The following is a 20,093-nucleotide window of genomic DNA, read 5'->3' as shown; positions in this document are numbered from 1 at the left end:
ACTGTATTGACTTAAAATTATCTCGAAAAATAGCTATATGCTAACGTTTGTTAGCATATAGCTATTTGTAACGCTGTTATAAATGCTAAAAACTATCTCACGATTCTTTTAAAGTATACCGTACCTTATAAGAATCATTATCATACAATAAGAGACACCGTAATGCCCTCAATCGCACGTACGTGCTAATTGATTCCACTCTCAAGTAAATAAACAATACTAAGGTCAAAATAGAACAAAATCGAGTGGCAATCAACGTTTCCCTGCAGATTGTGTGGTGTTGATTGCAAGCACGTTAGCGGAGTGCCCTATGGTCTCGTCGAGAGCCCTTCATAACCAAGGAGACTCTCGCCCCAATCAATTAACTCGTCAGATAGCACCTCTTTTTAAACCCAAATTGGCTGGTTAAAAGTAAACTTTTTATGATGAAGCTAGATGAAGTATATCTGTTCATGATACTTTCCTTAAACCTACGAACAACGTAAATTGAAATAATCTGATGACGAAATCTATAAATAACTATATCAGTGATATCGATGAGAATTCTAGTAAAAAAACTCCTGTTCAAAATTAAAATGCTTCCGTTCAAACAAGTCTACATCAAAGAAACTCTCCTTTGACGTCGAAGCTAGTTTGAATCGCAAAATGTCAAATGACAAGCGATTCTCAATTAGCACCCCTTTTAGTCTGTGGAGGGAGACAAGCCACTGTGGAATAACCTTCTATTACTATGAATGAATGAATGAATGAATGAATGAATGAATGAATGAATGAAAATACTTTATTTGCACCAAAAGCAAGGAAAACAATACAAAAAAACACATACAAACAAACACGTACAAAAAGGCGGCCTTATCGCTAAAGCAGCGATCTCTTCCAGGCAACCTTTAGTCGAGGATCATGAGAAATTACGTTTTATGATGAGGTTGATGGTGCAGAACACAAAAAACATTAAATAAATAAGTATAAGACTAAACATAGTATACATATACATACATACGGATATTATAAAGATAAAAAGTAAATATTTAGTTGCTTTTTAAACTCATTCAATGACCCTGCCCTTCTGATCTTATCGGGCAAACTGTTCCACAGCCTGATAGCACGGACCGTAAAGGAACAGTCATAGAAATTAGATCTATGAATAGGAACATGTAGTAGGAGTTTATTACAGGATCGCGGGGAACGGGTGGTGGAGTTCAGGAACTGGAAATTACTTTTAAGGTAGGAAGGCGTATTTGGACAGAAAAGGATGCAGTACAATAGGTTTAGGATATGAGCATTCCGGCGGAGTCTGATAGGGAGCCACTTGAGCCTTGTGCGGTATTCACTAATGTGATCATATTTGCGCAGACCAAAAACAAATCTCACACAGAAGTTCTGGAGACGCTCAAGACTATCAAGTTGGAATTCAAGGAGGTCAGGATAGGAAACATCTGCATAATCAAAGAGGGATAGGAGAAGGGACTGAGCAAGAACAATTTTAGTGGGAATAGGCAGAAAGTTCCTAAGTCGTCTGAGAGAACCAGCTGCTGCAAACACTTTTTTCCTAAGTTCTTTAAGCTGATTTGTCCACGATAATGTTTCATCGATAAAAACACCAAGACTCTTAACAGTGGAACTGTAAGGAATGTCAGTGTTATTTATGCAAACATTAGGTAAAGAGGACCTATCAATTTTAGAAATAAGCGACTGACTTCCAATAATAATTACCTGCGATTTCTTCGGATTAATACATAGACCATGGTCGCGGCTCCAATTACTAATAGTCCGTAAATCATCATTCGTGAGTGCAACTTTCCTACTTAGGTCCTCAAGTGATGAATGGCAATAAATTTGCAAATCGTCCGCGTACATATGGTAGAGACTGGATATACCCGAAGTGATGGAGTTGATAAATAAGGAGAACAGGAGAGGAGAGAGCACACTACCCTGAGGAACGCCAGAAGTAACATCAGACCAGGATGAGTAACACTCGTCCAGTAGAATGTGCTGCCGGCGGCCCTCGAGATAGCTGCTAAACCAATTAATCACTGCCGGAGACATGTTGAAAGAAACGCGTAGCAAGCTCAACAACACATCGTGATCAACTGTGTTAAATGCGTTACTAAAATCAAGTAGTGTAAGTATTGTGAGCTGCCGTTTGTCCATACTCAATCTAATATCGTCTGTGATCTTGACTAACGCAGTGGCCGTACTATGACCTGGACGGAAACCGGACTGGAAGGGGTTGAGAAGATTGTTTTTATTGAGGAATCTTGAGAGTTGCTGCTGCACTAATCGCTCAAAGACTTTTGAAAGGAAAGGTAATATGGATATAGGACGAAAATCGGAGAGAGTAGAAGGGCACTTGGACTTAGGGAGAGGGATAATATTTGCACTTTTCCACGAGTGTGGAAAAGTACATGAAGATATGGAAAAATTGAGGATATCAGTTATAACAGGAGTAATCAGGTCGAGGATGGGAATGATCATATTACGACCAATGCAATCAACACCTACAGCCTTAGAAGAGATGGACAAAATGTTCTTCTTAACATCGGCGACAGAGAATTGGCTAAAAGTGAAAGGGGAAAAGGAGGGAGTTACTATTTGTTGCTTTGCATTCCACTATCATAATATACACGCTATAATGAGTATCTATGTATTACGAAGGATTATTAAGATTAAATTTTATTGTAACTAAGAACATACTAGCAACAGAACACTGTAATTACCCACTTTACATACCTAAATTGGCACATACGACCCACTATATTCCGTGTTATTTGGCATTTAAAAATTTCACTGCTGTGTTTACTATATATACAAATCTTTTGGGAGAAAATTACTCACTATAATTTGGAAACAATAAATTAATTAACCCGCTCTATAATAGTGAAATTACTGTGACAATAAGTCTCTTAGGAATTTATATTATAAATTACTCAGAGAACCCTTTAAATTTTAAGCTTTGCGTTTAAAAAGCTTCAGTGACTAAAAAGGGGTCTTTAAAACATGAATGAGGAAACTTTTACATTGAGTATACCATTTATAGCACTAACCGAAAATGTTCAGTTTACACGAGCGTCTACAAAGTAAAATATTCACATAATCTTGTTATAATCTGCGACAGATTTAGTAAAAGGAAATAGAGAGCTTAATATTATCTTTTCACCTTAAAAAGCGAAGTCCCGTGTCCCCTAGTGGGGTAAGGGGCAGATGCATTATTCATACATCTGTTTCACTGATCGATTTTCTTTAGGGACAAGTAGGTGATCAGCCTTCTGTGTCCTGCCAGACCGAGACATTTTTTTTTCTTCGTCTCCACCGGGAATCGAACCCAGGACCCCTCGGTTCTACGCTCACGCGTCAACCACTGTACCAAGGAGGCGGTCAAATTTTCACCTTAAGATGGGTACAAATTTCCTTCCAAATTATAAAATACATATCCATGAGATTGCCTTTCAAGTTTCAACACTTACTCAAAAGAATAAAAGTCACATACGTCAAGTTGAAAACGAGGTTAACAGTTAGCAATTGTAAAAGAACGTTCCGAGCTACTGGGAAATGAAATTACTTCACGTCTTCATCCATCGTTAGGGAACCTCCTTTCAGAAATCTAGGTAAAATCAATTCTATCCCTTAATATAAGAAGTAACACGTATACTTGTTCAAACTGGATTAACACCAAACTTTTTATTGATGAGGAGAGGCGGTGATACAACGCGATTAAGCCTTGAGTTTCGACAACGATTGACCTTTTCAACTTGACTTTATTATAAGAGAAAAAAATAACGATTCATCTCCAAATTTCACCGTTTAAAATGATTTCACGGTTAAGAATTAAAAGATATTCTTATCTTTTTCATACTGATTATAATTAAGAGCACAGTTAGATGCTTAAACTTACATATTTAGGACCTGATATTCTGCTATTATCATAACATAGTTGGCGAAAACTACTTTTTAATTGTCTATCTGAACTGGGACCATATTTTTGAAAATGTCGATTAATTCATATACAGGACAGAAGTGCCTAAATATGTTAATACCTACTTCCACGATAAACCAATATCATGAACAAGTTGTGCTAAAAAAATCGACTTCTGGAAATATCAAATAACCCACATTGCCAAATTCGTATTCAACCAAATGGATTTCTCGTGTCCCATGTCATAAGCTATCTGACGTGCGAAATTCCTATCTATAAGTAACACACCGACCCTGCATAAGTACGAACATTTTTACGAAAAAAGCCAGAGTTCACTTGATATAAAAAACACAAAAATATCGATCACTCTCTCCATTAAACTTTAGCCTTTTAAATCATCTGACCTTTAAAAAAGTTTAAATTACACGTAGGTATATAAAAGTTTAATTTCTCTCCTTTATATTAAAAATGACTCGCAAAATGTAAGCGCAAACTCGAGAACAGCTGAACCGATATTCCTTGAATGTACCACGAACGAAGCCGGGGCGGACCGCTAGTATCTAAATAAAATCATTAAATGTGTTGTTAATCTTCAATGCATGAGAATGAAATTAATATGTACTATGAAATTAATAAGGCTGCAGAAAAAGCAATAGCTTGTATTCTCTAAAGTAGAATTCTGATGCATTGGAGCTTTCTAATATGGAATTCTGGTCGCTATGAGTGATTGAGGAAAGAGTACCCGAGCTCGACGGTAGTTTTGAGAAAAAAATTGCTGCGGAAGATCTTTTCTTCATTTATCATTCATATATTTACTTAGCGTTGTGAAAAATTGCATATATGATTTATTTGTTATAATAGTCCTATTTTAGTGTAATATGGAATGAACATTTATTTTTAAACGACTTCAAAAAATGGAGGAGGTTATTACAAGATAAATAATATTATTTCGCGAAGTTTTGTTTATTGCATTTGATGAACATTTTAAACTGCTCTACTTCGATAAGTTTCTGCCAAATATTTTCATTTAGACATCGGAATGTTTCGGCGCCCACATTGTTGTTAGTTTTATATGAAAACATATCACCTCTAAAAAACTAAATTCATTTCGAAAAGCACCTAAACTATTGCGTAGAGTTTACATCAACTTACTTATTAAAAATTTCACTCACTTGATTATTATTTAAATGATATCCCGTCGTTATAATTGCATGTCACTAAAATAGCTCGGCTAACGGCTATCCTTTGTACTCAATTTTGCAGTATAGCAAGGATATGGGCAGTTCATTAATATATCAGTAGCCGCTCTCATGAGATATTGACGCGCTCTCTAGTCCATAAATAACTAAAGCCCTTTAATAATAAAAGAGACGACATCTGAACAAACGCCATTGCCATTCCTTTGTGCGATTATCAGCGAATAGACATGAATGTACTTTTAAAAAAAGCACAAATTTGTTATATTTGCTAATGTTTTTCCAAATTTTAGAGAATAGGCACCAAATAAGCATCGTAGACAAGCGGGGATAAAGGCTGGCAGCGAGCCAACACAGTTCGGCGGCGGTTTTAATAGCAATATTTAAGCTTTTCGATTTAACGTAGGCACTTGCGCTAAAATTATTGCCTTTGTAACCCAACGTAAATTCTCATTCACTGTTTTAATTCACAATTTTAAGTGTATACAGCCATATTATACAACCATTCTGTTCAGCGGAAACCTGATATCAAACACCGGATAATAAATCTCACGTCTAAGGCAAACATTTAGGTACGCAATCATTTAAAATATTTAAATTTCAAATGAACACTTAACCTCATTTTCACGTTTATCTAAAGCCTTCACGCTACGGGAATTGTAGCTCGATTTCCGCTGATAAGAGAAAAAGTGTTTTCCTTTTTCGTTAAAACTGGATTGTATTTCCGAATTTAAAAGTTAACCTCAACTTTGGGAAACCCTATTGTATATAGGTAAATACTCTTGCTTCGCTTTGTGTATTTGTGCTCAGTTTCTCATACCACGTTCCTTTGATACATTGATTCAATGGTATAATAAAACCTCTGTTTTATGACAGTACGTAACTAACGTTCATTCCAAATCAAGTTTTATAGATAGAAAAACAATCAAAATATTACCTACTTACAGCGATTTCTGTTTGGATTTGATTTGTCAAACCAAGGAAATCATGTTCTTTCACTATTTCATAAAACATATATGTTTTATACATCATACGTTCACACTCATAAACACACGAACATTATCTTTATTCTTAAAAAAAAGTGTTGCCTCAATCTAAAAATAATTCAAAAGTGATTAAAAAGCGAAAACGTAAAATATTAAACAATTTTTAACTTCTATATGAAATACTAGCTTTCCGCCCGCGGCTTCGCCGGCGTTTTCAAATAAAAAGCCGTATAGTTCCCGTTCCCGTGGAATTTCTGGGATAAAACCTATCCTATGTGTTAATCCAAGTTACCCTCTATATGAGTGCTTAATTTAATTGTAATCGACTCAGTAGTATTTGCGTGAAAGAGTAACAAACACACACATACACATCCACAAACTTTCGCATTTATAATATTACTAGCTTTCCGCCGGCGGCTCCGACCGCGGTTTCAAAGAAAAACTCGCATAGTTCCCGTTCCCGTGGAATTTCCGGGATAACACATATTCTATATTACCCGTGGATAATGTAGCTTTCGGATGGTGAATAAATTTTTAAAATCGGTCCAGTAGTTTATGAGCCTATTCATTACAATCAAACAAACAAAGTGTTCCTCTTTATAATATTAGTGTAGATTAGTAGCAAATAAAACGTGAATTGTTGTATTTTTTTCTTTAAACACTATTACTGTGTAGGTATAATACATATAATATTATAATGTACTGAACGATGGAAACAGTTGGTTAATATATTGGCTAGATAATGGAGTAATTAATGTCTGATTTAGTTTAGCATCAGATGTCAATAATTATTATCGCCATTTCTCGTATAATTAAGATACGAGTGCAATCCATGCCAAGTTTATACCCCTACCAATTGTATTATTATATAACTATCAATATATATATATGAAAGTTTTATACCAATTTAATCTATTGACGTTTTTGTTACGGTACGATACCTATGGTTTTTATCGATTCTAATTTATTATTTACATATTTCAATTTGGCGTTAAACAAAGGAATATTTCTTTCGCGAATAAGTTTAATACTAAAAAAAACTACAATTATTTTGCTATCAATTATGATAGTGTATAATATAAAATACCCAACGTCATATATCGAAAATAGTCTTCGTAGTAGATAATACCTCTTTGCATATTATTTATTATAAAATATAGCATTTTTTACCTGGTTCCCGCAACTGGCTGCCAGACAGCATCGAGCGGTGCGTGCGCAGGTGGCGGCGGCTCTGCTCCTTCCCCACCATTTTCAGTGCGCCCTTCCCATCCCTAAAAAAGCAATATACAATTTATATAATTCATCGTTCATAAATCTAATATTCATGAATTAATGTAGCTAGCAATGAGCTCGCTAATGTAGAGTTTTAAGAAAATGGTAAACCCGGAAGGCCTTCCGGGTTTGTCGGCCGTCGTCTTACCGGCCGGTGAGACAACTTGAGAGCATCAGAACTTCGCCTTTGTTTCGGAGGCGAAAGTTCACTGGCGAAAGGCTCATTTAAACTCTTAAACTAAGGATAGCAAATTCCTCAGACAATGTTAATCATTGACTAGATTTAATTCTGAATTTTCCAGTTACAATTTAAGAGCTAGCAATCAGAAGCATGATGCAAATTAATTAACGAAGCTAATTGCGTTTATTCGCTGCGACTGTCCATAACTATACAAATAGTAGCACAAAAACAAATCAAACGATAAAATCAATTTCTATTGGCTTCGTACGTGTCACGAATGCAATTAACCTAGAACACTAGTAAGTTTACTATAACAAATCAATACCTGAATTGTAAGCTTTTGTCCCCGTTACAGTTTTGTTAACTAAAAATAGACGTATAGAAGCGCAATTAACGCTAACACCGCAACAAACCCAATGATTAGTTAGAAATGTGAAACCGGGCGTTAACAGTTTGTCGGGGTAACTCCGATGTTTAGTTTCAACTGTGCCTAACTAGAGCCTTTAGTGTAACTGTAGTTACTTTTAATAGAAGCTGACAAGCTTTTGTATTTTGTACCTACTTAGCTTGTCGCTTGCCTAAGAACTTTATAAAACAATGAACATACAACGAGTAACAACAAGTGAAATAATAATCCATCATCATTGACATTATTTATTTAATGTATGATTAAGTGTCTGAAAATACATCTTACATAATTCTGACCTTTTTCCCTATCGTATTGAGTACCAGAACCTAAGAAACACTTACTTAGATGAAACCATTCCGTTGATATTTTTGCCGGTTTCTTTTAAATTTAAAAGAATGGAAGAAAATAGTTTTTGTATCAAATACCTTTTTTACCGAAGTAATCTTAGTGAAGGGAAAGATTAATCTCGAAACGACATGGGGCCCAACTGACCAAAACGATTTATTATCCCTAAGGATAGCCTTCCCTTAAATGATATAGAAATAAAAGCTCCTTTTGTTGCAAAAAAATGCCAACTATTTTCGGAAACTTCGAGACAAGTTGAATTTTTATCCGGATTACAAGCACAATCAGAATTTCTAATATCAAAAAAGAACTGACAAAAATAATAGAGAGTTATAAATAGAAACTAGTCTAGTTTTATCCCTTATGATAAAAAGGTTAAACGTCAAGAATTTTTATTTGTTAGGAGAGGTTTTTGCGAGGCGTGATGGCTACATCCCAACACTCCTTCACGCCTCGTTCCACAATCCCGGCTTATGTTGACACGACGTATAATTTTATATCCCATTTTATTAAATAAAGGATTTTCTTTTTGCTTTGTCTAACTTATGTGATAACATTGACGGGATTTGGCATCCAACAGTTTTAGCCGTACGATATTTTTCTTATAAAACGATCCATATGTTTTGTATTTAATAAAATGTGGATAAAACGAGATTGTTTTTAGAAATAAATTTGCTTTACATAACGTCAACAATTCAGAAACCTAACTACCTAATTTTAAAATAAATATACATGAACAATTATCAGATAGATAAAATGAGAATGCGATTCAATTAGGTGTAAATATTACAAAGGCAAATCGTCTTATCTAAGCTTATTGGCTTCACAAGTTTGCAAACACTTATGTTCAGTGAGCCAAGAACGGTTTTATCCCTGAATCAATACTGTAGGAAACTCACAATTTTCTCTTCAAATGCCACTATGAATCTAAATTGTATTAGAGCCATTTTATAGAATTACATTATAAAACCCTCTTGTACTTGTACAATATCCTTATGTGTTTAACTTAGGGCCGATTTTTCAATGCTTGGATAAAACTTATCCGTCCAATAAAGTATTACTTACACGATTATATTAAAATGTCACGTTAACTGTCAAATACGGGCAATTAGAATACGTTTTTAAAATGGTAGTTTTATACATTATTCGACAAATAAGTTTTATCCAAGCATTGAAAAATCGGCCCTTAATTAAATTGAATATAAAAATATTGAGAGGCGAGCTAGGTGTAGGTTACGTTGTCTACAAATATATACTCGTAAGTATGAGTAGGTAAATATATCTAGAACTTAAATAATTATTGTGATAAATAAAATTGAGCTTTGATTACGCTGAAGTTTAAAATAGGACGGTGATATTTTTTAAACTTCTCAACTAAATATTCAGTCTTTCAAAGTAGGTACCTATGTAACATTTCATGAGCAGGTAGGGAAGGACAGTTTAGATATTTCTAGTGTGCATATTTTTTCCTTTCTTAAATTTATGTCGTCAAAAATAAAAAAAAACAGGAAAGTTAATGATTATGTCATTAACCATTATTGTCCTCCTAGATGTGTTATTATAACAAAGGAAATGTAATTAATTTTAAAGCAAGCAAAATGAATAAAACTTAAAATAATCATTCTTATGTTTGTTACAATAGTAACATTTGAACTAACAAATTAACAAAAGACAATTCTTTGTGTTTGGTTAATGTTTTTTAATTCACCGTGAACCAAAATCGTTTATCTGGTTAAAGAACAATAGCTAATAAAAATAATACTGAAAGGAATCTCCACGAAAATAGTAATTTTGTCCCGCAAATTTGACGACATAAGGCAACAATTAATAACATCAACAACCATATTTTATAATTTGAAGATGTAACAATTATCAGATTTAGAACAAGGGATTTTAAGTCATCGTATTTTTAAATCAATCGATCTTCAAACACATCAAAATATAAATATAAAATTACAAGAATGTAGTCACTAGTAGACTAAGTACTAGTTTGTATAAGTATTATATTATCTGTGCTATAAGTGTCCAAGATATAATGGAGCTGGATGGAATAATGTGCCGCGGAATTGATGAGCGTCGGCAAATGGAACGCTGAATAGTGAAAATAGAATTTAAGCCAGAAAATTCAAATCAGATCACGATGAGCGAATTATGTTTTAAAATAAACGTGGAACAATATGCATCTCTTTCTAAAGAAAGATAATACATATGATAGATCAAGGGTTTATCAATTATCAATTGTTATCATATCGAAAATATAATACCATGTATTGACATTGTGTGTTTAATATGTCTTGATAACGAAATCTTCCTCAAAACTAATTCGTAAACATGTTGGTCAACTCAATCCAGAAGCGTCGCATACCAAACAGATCAATTTAAAAAGCCATTACTGTAAACGTATAAATAAATGGAATAACTCACTATATCGAATTTTAAATAAATGTGTCGCTATTAGAGCTCCATTTTCAATATCGATTCCGACCGTTTGTTTTGCAGAGAGCGGCTCCAAGCGTCCATCTTCCTAATAAAATTAATGGAAAGATCTACACGGAAGGCGGCAAATTGAATGCAACGGGTGAAAAATTCCAATACCATTTTTAAAATGAAACTGATTCTATATATTATATGACTATAATATTGTAGACCACGGTGGACAATATTCAATAACATATTTGCAATAAGAATTCAATAGTTAAATACCTTATTTTAATAGGTAATTGTGTTTCGAAATGGGGTATTTCCCTATGATGCAGTATTCCTAAGGGTACAATTCAAAATAAAGATACATATTTGAATTTATATCAAATCAATATTAAAATTAATTGCATAAAATTAATAAATACTAAGCCACACTTTACCTAAGTGCGGAATAAAAATCCGACTCTTACTTGACGGTGTTTATTTTTTAATTACTCAAGATGTGAAGTTTCTCTAGTTTACTTTTCTTTCAAAACAGCTTTTAAAACGTGCTCATTAGACGTTTATTTTTATATTTTCTAAGAAGGAAAAATTAACTGTGTCAATGGTAAACGGAGATTTTATTTTAATCCTCACACTTATTACTCGTAGTGTAAATAATATCTGACAGTAGTAATCATATCGATATTAATATTATAGATTATGGAGAGGTTGTGGACAGTAAAAAATATTCACTTGATTAAACTTGTTTTCAAATTGTTTAAGGAAATTTTTATTTAAAACAAATGAAGATTGCATCAATCAATGCAATGCAAAACAGTTCTTTCGGCAAGCTTTACTCATTTTAATAGCTTTCAAAAGTTGCAATTGTGCAAATTTAACAACTATGAATTGCATTGTATTTATCAAGCTTTTAAATGGATCGTGAATTTCATAGACATTTAATGCAGAGTACTCAATGTTTTTGCTACTAATTGACCGCCTTCTGCTATGAAGTGGTCAAGCCATGAGCGAACCGAGGGGAACTAAGTTTGATTCCCGGTGGTGACGAAGAAAAAAATATCTTGGTCTGGCGGGATGCAGAAAGTTGACCACCTACTTGTCCGTGGAAAATCGATCAGTGAAACAGATGTATAATGCATCTGCCTCATACCCCACGAGGAGACACGGGGTATCATTTTGTTCATATTTCGTAAGCGAGGAGAAGGAGTACTCTCTGCAAACCTTTTTTTTTTATAAACAGCTTACAGCGTTACCCTATCCCTTCTTATTCATAGCATGTTCAACCAGCAATAATCTACATAATTATTCAGTTAAAAGCATTTTCACTAAAGCAGTTCAATCTCTAACATGCCAGAAACAGATCCTATATTTCATTTCATGACTCTTCTGCAAAAATCTCTCCATAAACAATTTTAATCAACCGGAGACCTTTAATTGAAGATCAAAATAGATTAATAGGGATTATACTATATTAGTTAGCGTTAACTGATATTAAAACCCCAAGTATGACGAAAAGCTTAAATTAAAAATTCTCAGAGATGTTTTGATTAAAATCTAAAATGCTTCTGGAATAACAAAGGGGCCGTGCTCAATATAAAATACGTTTTAATAAAACTTTTAAGTAAGATATTTCTTATAGCCAGTCCGTACATCCGTGGCAGGTTCCATATAAAATATATTTTTAAACTTTGTCGCTTACGAAGTATCGTTCAAGACATCGTTAATTTACAACGAGGATCGAGTTTATATCTTCCCAGTTTTAAAAGACTTTATAGACAAAGGACTTATTAGAACTTTCTTTGTAGCGAAACATGAATTTTATTCAAACTTCACTAATTGTATTCGTTAAAAGTTATTCAAAAAATGAATGTTCAGTAAATGTTGACTATTAAATAATACAATCGGTAGGTAATTTGCGACTCGACAGCGACTTTAAACGTAAAGCTTCAATTAGCATTGTTTAACTTGTATGATTCGCGGATAACTTGGAATACAATTTTGCGACTTAATGCAGTTTTCTCATAATATTAAAAGCTTTAAAATTTTGTTTGATACTTAAATATCTACAGTAAAATATTTTGAATAATTAAAACGCGACGTAAAAGCTCTCCACCGCCTCTTTGTTTCTTTGTTGACGAAAAAATCAAAAACAAATGCATCGATATTAATTCTATTTTCACCAATAGTTGCGTGGTTCTTGATTCGTTGTTCGTGTTCACTTTATACCAAGCAATCTTCAGCAAAGTTTTTTACATGAGCCCACGAAGGTTTCTGAGTTGATACGACCAATCATCGTATGTGTATCACAGGAACCAGTAGTACCTACACAGATAGTAAAATATAAAAAACATGTTTAAATATAGAGTTTTCACTTTGAGGTCGTAATTTTTTTTCTACACCCACGTTGCTTTTTACTAATAACACACTAGGCCGAGCAGATATTTTGTATTTATTTTTTTGTATATATACGTACATATATTGTATATGTACCTATTTAACATTAAACATACAATAGAAAGTATTCTATTTTTTTGTGGTGTCTCTCAATCTTAGCCAGAAAGGTTTCTACGTTTTAAGGCGGGTGCGGTTGTATTTATAGATACTACTTATAACTCAAGAACGACTGAACAGATTTTAATGATGTTTGGTTTTCAGGAAATCATAAAAAATTGTTGAGATTTATCTTCTCAATCAGCAGAAATTAATTTGTACTCAGGTAGAGTGGAAATAAAACAAAAGGCTTGCAAATAAATCCTTTGGGAATCAACCATCTAAATTTAGAACGAGCTTGCTCATTACAAAATCTGACCGTGTTGAGGTTTTTAATTCTTGAACCTCGGGTTCAAGAAAGGTAAAAATTATATTTACCTACTTTTCATTTTATTTTAAAAATAAATAAATAGATCGATTAAATGCATTTTTAAATAAAATTAAAGAGATTTTTACGTTTCATTTACTATTTTAAATTTTAATTACATCTTGATGAGATCTTTTGATTAATTAAAATGGCATAGAAATGAAATAATAATGAAAGGAATTGAATACCAGGATCTCGTTAGGAACAAGTCTATGAAATTAATTACCTTGCAAAATAGAAAACAGAATAAAATATTAACATTTTAAATTGCAAGGCCGCTGTCGATAAAGTAATTATTTTATCGACCGCATTTAATACAACATAAGTGGTTTCCGAGTGGTGGATAACATTTAATATAAAATTGTTTACTTTATTTGAAAACATTTGTTAAAAACATTGCTTCACGTTGAACATGTTTCAATTAAATTTGTTTTAAAATGTTTTTTAACTACAAAAACATTGCAATTGGTTGTGTACGTGACACGCAGTAAATGAGGCTCGGTCCGCACCATTGTTGTATTCAAAATCCTTTGCATGACGTATGCATTTCATGCATCAAACAACACATTTGTTTTGTAGCTTTGAGTATTTTAAATTACACTATTCATTGTAAATCTACTATAAAATTATAAAAAAGCGTCAATGTTGTAAATGAGTAATGTTAATTTGAGTACCTATGTTAATATAAGTAGGTACACTGTATGCCATACGCGTTACGTATGTAGGTGAAACATAACATGTCAAGAATGTAGTCACTGAGCAATATTGCACGGGAGAAACCCAGTTGGGCAGGTATGTTATATCGATGATATTCCCTGGAAATTTTTATCAACTGACACCTACTCGTTTTAATTAATTGTCATTTTAGAGCCTCTTCCATAAAAACTATATTTCAAAGTGAAACTCACCCACAAGCATGTATTTTATTTAAAAGCACCAACCAACAAGCTTTTCTAGTTAATAAGCAAGATTATTATCCAAAGAAGTTTGTCCACGAGGCGGCTAAGTAGGACATGCGAGTCAAAAGGTTGGCGGGAAGACGCCTCGCGTGCGCTCATTGCATTTTCCTTTTATCTTAAGGCGGGACACGTATTTTACTTGTCGCTTTTCCATACTTTACATCACAGACATTTTCTGTAATTTATCGTGTAAGAAAGTTTTTAAGCTCTAAGCTCCTTTAGAAGTCAGCCACATTTGTGACCTATGAAAGTATATGTGATCTAAGATTTAACGTCTGTGCCTGAAAGATGAAACCAGATTTTCTATAAGTTCACAATTGAGAAATCGTACAAAATTGTTCGATTTCTCAATTAACAATAACAACTATCATTCGTTACAACCTATCAATAGAGCCTGCTGATTCCTACGACTCAAATAGGTAGGTACTACGTATATTTGTGTTCACCAATACAGTAGTTAAATTATAAAATGCCAAACATGCAGGTTGGCAACAACTCTACATTTTACAAATTGAAGTTGTATGTGCATCAATAATAAAATTCTGCAGCTTATTTAAAAAAATATCACCTCTGCGTCACTCAACACCTCATGAACCATGTACCTAATTATTCTACCAAACGACACCAATAACAAACACGAAACAAACTTCTGTTTGATTTCATACATAGCTAGGTATATACTTTTTATTTTCTTCTAATTGTCAAATTTTAGCTATTCGAAAGATGAAGAGTCCTGGCACTCGCTTGCTGGGTTTGTGGTCACAGCTGTTATAACTTCTAGCCTTGGTAAATATGACAATGAGCTGGTAAAACATAAGATTGACCAATATACGGACTTTTACAGTAACATAATATTATATTATGAAAGTCACAATTTTTCAAACTATAATAAATTGCGCTGCAATTGGTAGGTATGCTATTAACATCAATATAAGATGTATAACACAGTACATAAAAGCTTTTTGAAAGGAAAATGGATGAAAGATTTAGTAATTTTAATATTATAACAACCTAAAAGGAAATTTAAACGATCCTATTATTGAATAGTTTTTAAAGATGAAAAATGTTTGTAGAGAATAGAGATTATCATCAATTTATCTTTATAAATTTCGTTGCAATTAAAGTTAAATTCATCATTCCTACTTTATTTTATTCTTATCGACATGAAAAACGAATCTTGAATATCAATCAATAGTAAATAGAAGTACATATATTTCCATCAAGGTCAAAACCTATATTAATTTCGCTTCTTTTTAATAATCACTGACCCGTACTAGGATTTCCTGCATCTCGACAAATAGGACAATACAAATACGAGTCGAGGACAAACAGAATGTCCATCATGTCGCTTTGCCGTGTACATTTGACATTTCTCTAGTCTAGAATCGCCAGTAGGATGAAGGTATACAGTGCTAGAACAGATAAATGTCAAACTTATTTTAAACAGCGCTTGAGATTTTGATCCACAAAGTTGTACCTACATTACTTAAATTTAAACAAAGACGTTGGAAATCTTCGTCTTTTTCTGTTCAAGTTTCTTGTATTTGATTTCGCTTTGTTGTAATGTTGAATGAAAAAATGCGCCTGAATACTGAAAATATTCTTATTGAAATTGAAGTATAATTTTTTTACAATATGGTAGTAGCAGTGCGAGTAATAATACTGAACAATAAAAATAAAAACTTGACCATTCCCGAATCGTTATACAAAATGCACACAAAATAGTTTTAACCGAAGTAAGATTATTACACAAACATTGTATCACGTAAAAGACGAAATCAAAGATACAAGACAAGAGGCACGTTAATCGCTTCGACTAAACTAAAGACTAGCGTTTAACAGTAAGAGCTTTCATTATAAATAGATAATGAACCAACTGTTACAAGGCAAGAACAATTAAACTCCAGCCCACAGCCCGATGAAGTAACTTGATCGTCGAATTCAAACAAGATGTGAATTAAATTATAAATGTTACACATATGAATAAGCAAATTTAAATTGAACTATCTTCGTTACAAGTTAAACATACTAAAATACCTTATATACAGATTCGCCGAACACTTTGAGAACAATGCCGTAAAATATCAGTATCATTATATCTAGCTAGGTAGCATTTATTGTTGATTCTTGATTGATAAAAAACATAGTTTACCATATAAATTTATAAAGAATAGAAAAAATTCGATCACGAGGCGGGACTCGAACCCGCATCCTTTCGCGCCATTCCGGGGCGGATGCCTGACCAATTCAGCCACTCGTGACCCGCGAGAGCAATCGAATTTATTCTATTCTTTCAGTTTTATGTGTCTTAGGGACACACCTTTTTTCTATTCTATCTTCTTCTTCTTCTTCTTCTTCTTTATATATAAAAATGAATCGCAAAATGTGTTGGTAAGCGCATAACTCGAGAACGGCTGAACCGATTTCGATAATTCTTTTTTTATTATATTCCTTGAAGTACGAGGATGGTTTTTATGTAGAGAAAACGTAAATATGTACCACGGGCGAAGCCGGGGCGGACCGCTAGTTCTTTATAAATTTATATTTATAAAGCATTTGAATGCCATAAAATAATAAATATCAATTTCATAGTTTATCATAGTTAGAAGCTTTTTATTATTATTATCTAATCTCTATACAGTAGGACTATTATGATAGAGTGATTCGAGTTTTCATTCATCGCATTGTATTTATTATGTATGGTAGTTATATTACATACAGATATAGTTTACGATCTAAGTTTTTTAGGACAAAGCTTCTTAATTAAGTATCAAGTAGATAAACAAATACCTATCAACGAAAGAGTTAAAATATTAAATCTCACGAGAAATAACATTATAATCAAAAGATCACAAAACAAGGAAAAACAATGGCGTTTAAAATACCATTCGGAGACAAAGAGAGTAGATTCTGACCCTGATTTTGCGTCTCTCACCCGCAAATGAACGGGTATTCATCCTTATCTCAACTCTTTGAATTCCTTTCATCAATTATCTTCTCATATTTCATAATATTATATTATTTTTATGATGTGAATTATGGTGATAGAGATAATTAAGAACATTCGTGCCAGTGTTTGATATAAAACAGTTAGGTAGTAGGTATACGTTTTTTAAACGTTGTTTAGTTTAACCATTAGGGCATTAATATAAATTGACAAAATTAAAAAAACTTACTAAATTGTTGCGATGCATGCAAAAATAAAGAAAACCTTCGAGGAAAATTGATTTTGAACGCTTTCTTTGGTTTGTTATCGTGTGAGTCTTCAATCACTTGTATTGTCGATTTAAGAGGGAAAGATGTCGCTAAAACAATCCTCTTAGTAAATAAAACAATTAACAGAAAAACTTTTCTTCTCTTTCTTCTTAGGGTACGTGTTTCCGCCAAAAATAGCAAGAAAGGTCTTTAAACTTGGCTAAACTTCCCGTAACACCTATTTTCAGCAACTAGGTATAATTTATTATTCAAATAAGTTTAAAAACATACGTCACAAGTCATTATTGAATTGATTTTCACACTCGATCATAATATTAACACCTATTGAGGCCATTAACCTTTACTTGGTAAATTGAACGAAAAACAATAAAAACATTTGTTTTGAAAATGTTTTAATTTAATATACATTTATGTATGTATTATGTTTGTAAGACAATAGATCAAATAAATAATCAAACATTGTTATTGCTTGTTTTATTAAATTTATAACAATAGTTCAATTAAAAACTTTTTTTATTTTATTTTAAACCGTAGATAACGTGTACCGTATATTGAATTTAATAGGTAGAAATTAAAAACATTTTTATTTGAAAAGCGGTTTCACGTTCAAACACAAAGACTTACTCTACTAATATATTATTATGTGCTCAGTTTTGATATACAATATCAATAATTATCCCTGATTTAACCGTAGTTCAGTTTTTTTTATGTAAGAGTATGGGGAATAAGTAGAGTCAATTTCTCTATAAAAAATAAAATATTAAATATACCGATGTGTTTCTGGTCTTAAAACAGGTATTTTATGACTAGGTAAGTAATATAATTTTCCAACACCTTACTTTACACACACGGCACAGGTGTAATCTTTCAATGATTAATTCATTTTACAGCGATATATTATCAACACTCATAAAAATAAACCATGTACTTAGGAACTTTGATTAAAACGTATTATTGTTTCTAATATTAGCATATTAATAACACGTTACCGACCGTTAAACGTAAACAAATCGATGTTCATGCTACTAAATACCAAGGTCTGGAAATGAGAACCAAATTATCTATAAGCTCACCTGTAGGTTTTCAATATATCTCGAGCGCGGTGAATTCGACGGTGGCCGTTCTAATAAGAGCAGTTCAGTCAATACTATTACACCGAAGACGGCGAAAAACATGATAAATATGAAGAAGCTGATGTTGGCGCGCTCTTTGGCGCGGGAAGGGGCCGCGCGCGCCCGCCACCGCATCTTGCCGGCTCCGCACTCGCATGCATGAGCATTGAGCAGGAGCGAACGCCCGTGCCACTCCGAGTGACAAAACAACTGAGCACTGGTCACCAAGGCTGCGGCGTCCTTCCTCGCGGTTCGCGCATCACAACACAACGCTCCACACACTGACTGTGACGCACAACGTAATGACAGCGAGAAGGACTTGTTACGGGGTTGCAAGATACACCGTTTAAACTTACAACGGTGTAATTTCGTATAAATTACATAAATATATAATACCCGTAAACACGTATTATTTACATTTAATGAATTAATTTGATATGGTTTATTATTCGGCTTAGACTTTATATATTGAGCTAAAGCTCTACTGGTTTTATTTCAGAAAACACGTTAGGTATATTAATTATATTTTGTCAAGCTATCCGTTTTCAATACATCTGTTTGCAATATTACAACGATAAAAAAGGTGTTTAAATTATCGGGGTCATTAAAATTTTATGATTTCTTTTTACAATCCTAAAACGTTCTTTACTTAATTATTTATATACCAACGACATTTTCCAGCGAAATATTAATTTCAATGTAAATTTGAAATGTTAATCATTATTATCAATAAAATATCTATTCAAAACATTGAACATGATATTTAAAGTTTCCTTAAAATGTAGATATTTCTTAGCATAGCAACACAGAAATATGACGAAATTATTGAGCATGCGCGCCGCCCGCCCCCGTTCAATGACTCGCTAAAGCTTGGACGGCGAACGTTTCCGAAGCTTTTCCTCGCAACACCCAGATTACAGCGATTACTCCCATTCCTCTCTATCATTCACATTTCAACAACAATTCCTAGCATATTTATTATAATCGAAATAGTATTTTTAATAACCATCATGCTTTCAGTTGATGTAGAGACAAAACTAAACTAAATATGAGTATGACCTAAATCCTTCAAACCTATATTCGACGAACCATTATTGTATTCAATTTCACAGTAATGTGGACACCAAGCTCACTTACTTTAATGGCAGGTTTGCCTTTTGTAAAAAGTTGTTTTTATTGTTATATTTTTATTGACTCAAAAGAACAACAAAGGATTCAGATTG

General features: G+C 33.1%; 1 protein-coding gene across 1 annotated transcript in view; it reads right to left on the bottom strand.

Moving 5' to 3' along the window:
- LOC149906468 (uncharacterized) overlaps nt 1-19,140 on the bottom strand; it is a 38,446-nt gene extending 19,306 nt beyond the window's left edge. Inside the window, exons 1-2 of the mRNA XM_090104682.1 lie at nt 18,832-19,140; nt 7,266-7,366 (exon numbers count right to left, since the gene is read on the bottom strand). Of these exons, the coding sequence (XP_089960808.1) occupies nt 7,266-7,366; nt 18,832-19,005 (275 nt within the window). The 5' untranslated portion in view covers nt 19,006-19,140. The remainder of the gene's footprint in view (nt 1-7,265; nt 7,367-18,831) is intronic.
- Nucleotides 19,141-20,093: the final 953 nt, after the last annotated feature.

The sequence above is a fragment of the Colias eurytheme genome, chromosome 8 (assembly GCF_061535395.1).
Source record: "Colias eurytheme isolate Ceu_HAF_F1 chromosome 8, ilColEury1 Martin Lab GWU primary, whole genome shotgun sequence".
NCBI lineage: Eukaryota > Metazoa > Arthropoda > Insecta > Lepidoptera > Pieridae > Colias > Colias eurytheme.
Note: the sequence above shows the minus strand (reverse complement) of the source record. Positions and strands in the feature narration are given on the sequence as shown.